The sequence below is a fragment of the Mus caroli genome, chromosome 7, assembly GCF_900094665.2.
Source record: "Mus caroli chromosome 7, CAROLI_EIJ_v1.1, whole genome shotgun sequence".
NCBI lineage: Eukaryota > Metazoa > Chordata > Mammalia > Rodentia > Muridae > Mus > Mus caroli.
In genome coordinates, this window is record NC_034576.1 from 11,425,357 (window position 1) to 11,435,114 (window position 9,758).

The 9,758-nt window shown below is 42.0% G+C and overlaps 1 protein-coding gene and 1 pseudogene across 1 annotated transcript in view; one reads left to right on the forward strand and one right to left on the reverse strand.

The window, feature by feature from the left end:
• Positions 1 to 9,752, reverse strand: part of LOC110297227 (vomeronasal type-2 receptor 26-like) — a 21,717-nt gene extending 11,965 nt beyond the window's left edge. The window contains exons 1-3 of the mRNA XM_021165976.1: positions 9,666 to 9,752; positions 4,030 to 4,827; positions 1,650 to 1,886 (exon numbers count right to left, since the gene is read on the reverse strand). Of these exons, the coding sequence (XP_021021635.1) occupies positions 1,650 to 1,886; positions 4,030 to 4,827; positions 9,666 to 9,701 (1,071 nt within the window). The 5' untranslated portion in view covers positions 9,702 to 9,752. The remainder of the gene's footprint in view (positions 1 to 1,649; positions 1,887 to 4,029; positions 4,828 to 9,665) is intronic.
• LOC110297233 lies at positions 6,489 to 8,054 on the forward strand (annotated as a pseudogene).
• Positions 9,753 to 9,758: the final 6 nt, after the last annotated feature.

Below are 9,758 nucleotides of genomic sequence, written 5' to 3' on the forward strand. Positions count from 1 at the left end.
CACAGAAGTGGATGCTCACAGTCAGCTATTGGATGGATCACAGGGCCCCCAATGGAGGAGCTAGAGAAAGTACCCAAGGAGCTAAAGGGGTCTGCATCCCTATAGGTGGAACAACAATAGGAACTAACGAGAACCCCCTGGAGTTCCTATCTCTAGCTGCATATGTATCAGAATTTGGCCTAGCCGGCCATCAGTGGAAAGAGAGGCCCATTGGTCTTGCAAACTTTATATGTCTCAGTACAGAGAAACACCACGGCCAAGAAGTGGGAGTGGGGGTCTAGGGTAGTCGGGGGATGGTATGGGGGACTTTTGGCATAGCATTGTAAGTATAAATGAAGAAATTACCTAATTAAAATAAAATAGAAAAAGAAAGAAAATTGTTTCCTAGGGTTTAAATTCTATGGATGGCATGTTTGTATTGAGAGGCATTCCAGGAATCCCAGGTACTTGCTGAGTGGTTTTTTCTCAGGGAGAGAAGGAAGTCTGTAGATCTGCCAAGGACTACTCAACCTTCCCCAGGTAGAGGATGTTGAAAGTCAGGATCCCCAGACAACATCAGAGAAGGGGAAGCCCTGCTAGTAAAGGAATCCTTCATTTTGTGCAAAGGTCAGAGGAACTATCCAGTCATCATAGACTGCAACATTAATTAGCAGGGCTCCCCATAGGAGGAATAAATAGGATATGGGACCTAATTGGAGGAAGTGTGGCTCAGGGGCTAGGCATTGGTAAGATGTAATATGTTAACCTATCTATCTATAGTGCTACCTCCCATTCACTGGTCCCCATGAATTGGGAACCTCTTCCACCACATATGCCTGCTGCCAAGACATATTGCCTCAACCACACACACCCAAAGCAAAGGACCTATCAGGCCTTGGTCCTCTCATACCATGACTCAATTAAAGCCTTTCCTCACTTTATACTGTTTTTCAGGTATTTGTCTTGGATGGGGAAATGTATCACAGCAAGTAACCTGAGAGTGTCTGCTGAGTCTACTTCCTAGGTGGCACATGGGAAGGTGTTGACTTAGTGAGTCAATATCTTCCTCTTCACAGAGCAGTTCCTGAACACAGACAATGAAAATACTCAAAAAAAAAAAAAAAAGCAGGTGCTCTTTTGGGAGTCTAGTATGTCCTTTTCTCTCATTTTTCACACATGTATGGTATAAATATGTGTGTGTGTGTTTTTGCAGCTACATGGGATTATGTGCATCTATGTACATAGGGCAGTGGAGGCCCTAGGTTAATGTTGGGACTCATCCTTCATTGATTTTTCCACTATGCACATTGAGGCTCAAACCCAGAGGTAAATGTTATGGTGAGTCTTACTAGTTAGCTTGATTGGGCATCTACTTGTCTCCACTTTCCAGGAATGAAATTACAGGTAGACCATATTGCCCAGTTAGCATGTATAAGTGTTCTGGAGATCCAAAGTCTGGACTTTGTGCTTGCATAGCAAGCCACTGAGACATCTCTCCAACCCCAGTTCTGATGTACATTTTTGCTGGTCAATCAGTATCATTCAGAGGAAAGAGCATAATCTGTTCAAATACACCGCCCTAATCCAGACCAACACTGAATTCATGTACAGGTAGACATGAGGAACCCCAGATTTGGACTTTCCTAGAAACTTGGAAACCCTAGAACAACAGTTATCTCTGCATTTAGAGAACTCACTTGGAGATACTCCTTCAACTGGACCATCATTTTGTTCCCTGAAGAGGCTTGAGGGTCTATCAAGCCTACATGAAGCAAGTGAAATACACCCTCAGGGGTCTTCTTCCCTTGGAAAATGTCAAATTGTGTCACCAAATCTCCATTGGCATCAAACATAATCTTATTTCCATCAGAAGTCTTGAAGTACACATTCCTGAGGTTATGAAGCAGCTGGGGAAGGAAGAGACACATTGAACTCTGGACAGGGTCTGTCCAAGGACTACAGCAAATAGCCTCAGCAGTAATACAGAGCCACTTGAACTAAAAACTGTCTCCACTAGGCATATGACAGCTTAAGGTCCTATGATATTTTCAGGAACTCACAAAAAAAATGTTCTAGTTTTACTAAATTAATAATAATTGATTCATTTCACATTTAAACATATTACACTGTGTGTGTGAGAGAGAAAGAGAGAGAGAGAGAGAGAGAGAGAGAGAGAGAGAGAGAGAGAGAGAGAGAGAGAGAGAGAGAATCTCAAACTATGTCACACACATTGGAGATTTTAGAGACACCCTTGGCAATGTTGTATTCCACTGCCCTGTGAGACACAGGAATTGAATTTATGCTTGGGGCCAAGTGCCTCTACCCACTGAGACATCTCACCAACCTTAAAATTAAACCCAAAACATCACAATGTGATGCTTGCTCCAAGGTCTCATTTGGTTATGCATTACTATCTTAAACTTCCCATCATACTGTTAGACTCCAAACCCTAGCAAGCCTTCCACAGACAGGCCCCAGCCCACCTAAGCCTCCCAATCACTCTGACACATCTATTGCACTCCTTCAGCCCCACACTGTGGTTCATCTTATTTGTCTCCATTCTAGGGTGTTGGCACATGTTGTCCCTACCATCTGTAATCCTATCACTTTTTCCCATAGTGAGACTTCTTTTCCTTGATTCAGACCTCAGGTATTTCCGGACAGACAGAACTTCTCAGGCCTTACTCAGCCCTTTACTTGCTCATCACTCCTTCACTTACTTTACATCTTCATCCTAGATTACACACAGTTAACACCATGCTCATATATGGGTATTTGGTGATAGTATCTTGTTGTGTCATCCAGGTCAGCCTGGAAGTCGGTTCTCTTGCCTCAATCTCCTGTGTACTGAGATGACAGCCATGGGTCATCGAGCCGGACCTCCTGTAATTTCGAATCTGTCCATCTTGGCCAAAAAGCCAACAACTATCACTGTTCTTCTGGTTAAAAAGTATATTCACCAAGCACAGAGTATAGACTCAGATAATCTCACTAAAGGTTATGAAAAACAGATAGCCCCTCCTTAGGCACCACCCTCAGTTTACCTTATCAGTGAGCAATATGTCTTCCAAGGATCATCTTGAAGATCTGGGACTATGCTTCACTGAGTGGATTGGAAAAGATAGATATGAGAGAGAGAGAAAGAAACAGAGACAGAGACAGAGACAGGGACAGACAGACAGACAGAGAGAGACGGAGAGAGAGAGACAGAGAGAGATACTAGGAGAAAATGCCCAAAATGAATTTAAAGTGTATAAAATTATTTTTAAAAATAGTATAAATATAAAATAAGGTAAGAACATGGGAGTTGACTTAAGTCATTAAAATCCTTGCCACACAAGCTTCAGGATAGAACTTTAAATACCCAGAACCCTCCTAAATGCTGGGTGCATGTGACAGTCCCTCTGTAACTACATCTTCAGAGGGTAGAAACAGGAAATACCCAGAGTAGGCAGATTAGCAGAACTAGCCATATCAACAAGGTCTGGGTTTGAATGAGAGACCATCCCCAAAGAATAAGGTAGAAAGTGATTGAAGAGTAATTTCTTACATCATCCTCAGAACTTCCCACATGTATGTACAGACCTATACATACCCTCCATATGGGCCTGCATGCCTACATACATATGTATGCCCACACACAATTTATATATATACACACACACACACACACACACACATATATATATATATATATATATATATATATATATATATATATATATATTTAAATTCTGACTTTCAGAATGCCTGTACTAAAAGCATCTACTGTATATCTAAGCTCAAATTTAGGACAATAAAAAGTTTACAATTATATGAAAATTAAATTGTACTAGACATCTTGTACTTGTACAAAAGCATCTCTGCAGGGACTGGATTCATCTTCGATCACACAGGTGTCATGAACTCCTCCAGTGCCTCTCATTTGCAAAGATGGGACTTTCTTACTGAAGCACACCAAATCTGCAGCACTTCCATAGCCTAGCAAAAACCATTATGCCTGTTCCCCAACCATCTCTGAAGCATCCACTCCATACATGCCTCTCTTACCTGCCAGGAATGGAAGTTGTGAGAGTTTGTACCTTTCCTCTCCTGGTGCTCACAGGCTAGCATATTGTGCAGAGCATGGGCAATGCTGTAGACAGCTGTGTAAGCAGCATCAATTCTACTCACTTCTGGAAATGGATGTGGCTTGTTTTTCAGACTCTCATTCCCTGTGCAGAACTGGACACCCTCTGTCACTGTGCTGTTCTGGTAGGGCCACGTACAATCAAAAGTGAACTCCCAGAACTTCTTTATAAACATGTCTTCTGGGGTCTGGCTGGGGCGCAGGTGAGCAAGGAACTCAGGGAAGCCAATAGCCCTGCTGCTGTGATACAGAAGGCCAAATGTGCCATGCAGCACCTGGGAAATGCCTGGTATGGTCAGGGCAAGTGCCATGTGCAGAGTGTCTTTGCTGACCCACACCTGTCCTGAGACAGGGACAGCCAGTAAGCCATACAAGATGAGCTGGAAATTAGAATTGCTTAAGAAAACCAGAACAACTCTGGCTGTACATTTCTGCATCTTCTGGACAGTCTCTTCAATCTTCCCCAAGGACTGATGGGAAGGGACNTGAAGGTGATACTCAATGCACACACCAGCTGGGGTCAACATCTGTGTGGCCAGAGAGCTGGCCTGCTGCCCAAAGTCATCATCNTGGGCAAGAATGATCACCCAGGACCATTGAAAGTGAATTATCAGCTGGGTAACTGCATGGGAAGATGTAATGTCACTAGTCAGGGTCCGAAGAAAAGATGGAAACTGGATCTTGTCACTCAGGCTGGGTAGTGAAGATGAGTAACTGACCTGTCAAGGAAGAGCCAGGCAATATGAGAGTAGATGAGATCCAGGACTCGGGAGCAAGCTAATGGTCTGGTTTGAATGTCAGAAGGATGGGGATGGGAGATATCTCAGCAGTTCCAGCCCTTGCCCGTCTTGTAGAGGACCCAAGTCCTATTCCAGGCTCCCACATCTGGTGGCTCACAACCGTTTGTAACTCCAACTCCAAGAAATCTGACTCCTGCTTCTGGCTTCTTCTCATGCCTGTGGCATAGACATGTATACACATACACACAAATTCATGTTAAACTCTAAAACATAAAGATTTGCCTGAAAGGACTTGAACATCATGCTCTGGCAATTGTGCTGGTTCTAAGCAGCCGTGTGCCCTTCACTAGCCAATCATTGCAGACAGCTCTGTGGCTTCTGGAAGGAAACCTAGAACCATATCTTAACTGGTTTACATCTCAGTATCTGTCCTTCCCACTGCCCACTCCTACATTTGTTTCAACTAGGCTTGGTGTGACTCTAATGTTTGCACACAGCTCTTAGGGTGTTCTTTTTAAAATTCATGGGGGGGGGGTGAGGAGGTGTGTGTCCATCTGTCTGCCTGTCTATCCATCTGCCTGTCTGGAATAATGCATGTGTAGAGGTCAGAAGGCAAATTGTGGGGGCTGGTTTTCTTCTTCCTCCTGGTGCGTTCCAGAGGCTTCTCAGCAAGCGCCTTTACCCAATGAGCCACCTTGCTGTCCCTGGTAAAACAAAACCAATAAATTATGAGCTCTTATCAGACCATCTTTGTGTGCTTTTCCAGATTTGATAGAAAATGGGAATCTGATTTGTCAATTTATTGAGAAAGAGATTGCACCATGATTTCAAAAGAGAAATCTTACAGGTGTGACGAGTGGGATTCTGTGTTGCAGTTTGGTTTGGTTTGGTTTTAAAAGGTAAAGAATGGGGCTGCTCAGCCTCAGCGTATGAGTGGAAAATCTGCCACTACAAAATGTGTGAACTTTATGTTGTCTTAACACAAAGCATCATCAGATGGACCTAGCATCTGGTTGCCTCATGTGTGGGGATTAGGCTCAATAGAATTGAAGCAGGTGGTCTTTCCAGGCTGTGCAACAAAACAGAAGATATTCACTTATGTTTGGATTGCAGAAAAACAATGAACATTTTTATGTACAAATATGTCCCATGAAGTACACATTACTAATTGGAAACAAAATATTTTTTAACAGAAATATTGGGACAAACTTAAAGTAAAAACAATTCATTGTTTCTCAGAAGCTCAAATTTTTATGACTATCAATATATTGCTGTTTTCCCTGCATGCATGATTGTGTACACATGTGTTTCTGCTGCTCTTGGAGGACAGAAGAGGGAGTCACGTTATTGGAAATGGAGTTACAGTTTGGACATAAGCCACTTGCAGCCGGTGCTCTTCACCTCTGAGCCATCTCTCCTGTCCCTGAAATTAAAATTTAACTGAGGGCAGCGACATCGGCGGCAGCGGCGGTGGCGGTGGCGGTGGCGGTGGCGGTGGCGGTGGCGGTGGCGGTGGCGGTGGCAGTGGCGGTTGCAGCTCGGAGCCTTTGAGACGCCTCTGCGGCAGCTGGTGGCTCAGGTGGCCGGCGTGGACGTGGGCAGGAGCCACCAGCGCGCCCCGCAGCCCCAGCGCCACCAAGATGAAAGGTTATCCTCATTGGCCAGCTCGAGTAGATGAAGTTCCTGATGGAGCTGTAAAACCACCCACAAACTATCCATTTTCTTTTTTGGAACCCATGAGACTGTTTTTTAGAACCAAAGGACATATTTCCTTATTCAGAAAATAAGGAAAAGTATGGCAAACCAAATAAATGAAAAGGTTTTAATGAAGGATTGTGGGAGATAGATAACAATCCGAAAGTGAAATTTTCAAGTCAACAGGTATCAACTAAACAATCAAATGCATCATCTGATGTTGAAGTGGAAGAAAAAGAAACTAGTGTTTCAAAGAAAGATACTGATCAGGCAGAAAAAGTCAGCAATGAGAATGTGACTAAAGCAGTTGACATAACCACTCCAAAAGCTGCCAGACGAGGAAGAAAGAGAAAGGCTGAAAAACAAGTAGACACTGAAGAGGCGGGAATAGTGACTGCAGCAACCGATTCTAATGTGAAAGCAAGTCCTAAGAGAGGACGACCTGCAGCTACTGAAGTCAAGATTCCCAAACCAAGAGGCAGACCTAAAGTAGTAAAGCAGCCTTGTCCTTCAGATGGTGACATAGTTATTGATGAAGATAAAAGTAAAAGGGGGGCGGGGGGCACCAGAGGAGAAACAACCTAAAAAGCAGCTTTAAAAAAAGGAAGAAGGCTAAAAGGAAGAAGAGAAACCAAGAAAAGGACCAGATAAGAAAGAAGGGAAGAAAGAAGTTGAATCTAAACAGAAAAATTTAGCTAAACCAGGCGTTACATCAACCTCTGATTCAGAAGACGAAGATGATCAAGAGGGTGAAAAGAAGAGAAAGAGTGGAAATAACTTCCAGGCTGCTCACAGGAGGAACATGCTAAAAGGCCAACATGAGAAAGAAGCTGGAGATCAGAAACGCAAGCAGGAGGAACAAATGGAAACTGAGCAGCAGAATACAGATGAAGGAAAGAAGCCAGAAGTTAAGAAAGTGGAGAAGCGAGAAACATCAATGGATTCTCAACTTCAAAGGATACATACTGAAATTAAAATTTCACTCAAAATTGATAATCTAGATGTGAACAGATGCATAGAGGCACTAGGTGAGCTTGCTTCACTTAAGGTAACAATGCAACAAGCTCAGAAACACACAGAGATGATCACAACCCTGAAGAAAATACGGCGGTTCAAAGTCAGTCAAGTTATCATGGAAAAGTCTACATTGTTATATAACAAGTTTAAGAATATGTTTTTGGTTGGTGAAGGAGATACAGTCATCACCCAAGTGCTGAACAAATCTCTTGCTGAACAGAGACAGCATGAGGAAGCAAATAAAACCAAAGATCAGGGGAAGAAAGGGCCAAACAAAAAGCTAAAGAAGGAACAAACAGGTACGAAGAGCCTAAATGGCAGATCTGATGCTCAAGAGAGTAACCATCCACAGCATAATGGTGATAGTAACGAAGACAGCAAAGACAGCCACGAGGCCACCAGTAAGACACAGCCACCTGGAGAAGAGAGAGAGGCTGAAATATCTCTGAAAGAGTCTACACAAGATAACTAGGTCGGCAAACTTCAGATGTAAAGAGTGTGAGAAGTCTGTCATGAGTGACTTCATTTGAAATACTTAGGCTACTGAAAGGTTTAAAGTTTTACAAGCATAGGTTTTGATGTTTAAGTAGTTGGGGGAAAAGAAAAACCCTTTATATTTGTGTAAAAGTCAATTATCCCTAATTTTCCGTGTGCAGTATTAACAGCTCCGTCATTTAGTTTAAGAGTAAGGAAAACCTACTTAGAAAGGTTAAGCTGCTTTATAGACATGACTGTAGTGTATTTTCAGTTAGGGTGTATGTTAATGTGTAATTGGTAGTAGGGCAGTTATATTTTAAAACTGCTACTTGTATACATCTTTCCCAAATACCGTGGGTTTTATGCATAGTTTTTACAGATATTGGATTTACCAGACTGTTTTTTCACTGTTGTGGGTTTTTTAGAAGTGGAGCACTTTTATGGCTGATAAAATGAATGTCACTTCTAAGTGCTCACTTCTTTTATCAGAAGTGACCCTCAGTCCATTGTGCTACGTTAGCCTGCCTCTTTGTAAAAATGAGTAGTCTGTATGACAACTAGATAGACACCAGATTGTTACAGAAGGTACAAATTTGTTTACTTTCAAAAGTAATTTAGTTTTAGGACTGGGATTTCAGTGGCATTAGAACTAAAGAGAACAGACTGGTATATACATATAGAAAGTCCATCTACAATCCTTTATAGCTACATAATCACAAAAAGCTAAAACTAGTTTGTTTTGAATCTCACACTTACTAGGAAGGTCACTCATTAAGGTGTGTGTTTTCTTTTTTTAATTAGAATCAATCCATGATGCTTATAAGTGATGAATGATAAGTAAGGACACTAACCTAATTGAAAACATGGCCATATTGGAATGGGATTTTTAGTTTCTCTATCAGACCCATCAGAGGATACAGAAAATCCAAACATCAGTTGCTCCAAGGTAGTAACCAGTTAATCCACACACGCGAACATGAACTATCACTCTGTTAAGTTTAGGGAGAACATTTCACAGGTGTTCTGAGCAATCAGGTCAGGTGTCGGTTTTTATTAGGTTCATCCTTATGCTTTGAAATTCCATTGGAAAGGGACTTAATACCAGTGGTTTTGTGCGATGCAATTAAATATGTTCTTGGTTTCTCAGATAACTATTTTCATCTGTGTAAAACTTACGTCACTAATTGGACTTTTACAACTTAACTACTGTTGTGAGCAAACGCTGTACACTATATACACACCAGTCTTCTGCTTTGTCCTTAGTACATTTTAACTTGGACAAAAATTATTCTAGTTAAGCCATACGTGTCAATGTGTAAATTGTTTTAATTTAAAAGTTTTTTTCTACCAAAAAAAAATTTAACTGAGTCTTATCATGCAGTCATACAAGTTGGAAAACAAATTCTTTTAAATAATAAAAAAAGACATTTTCTCAGTTTTCTAGTCAATGCATGGGGATAATGTTTCTCTCTAAACTGTTGATACATGGAAGAGAAAACCATGTTGGACATGGAGAATATTTCAGGGAAGCTGGCTCCTCAGCAGAGCTCCTCACTGCTGTGACCATCACCGTCATCATTAAGAGACTGCACCACATTCACTAAAGAATAAGGCTTTGTGCAACTCACCTGGGGAAACTTGTACAGTCCCAGAAGTCTGGCCATGGAGACAGACAGGGATGACCGTGTGTCCCCAACCAAGGCAGCCTGAGGAGAGCCATG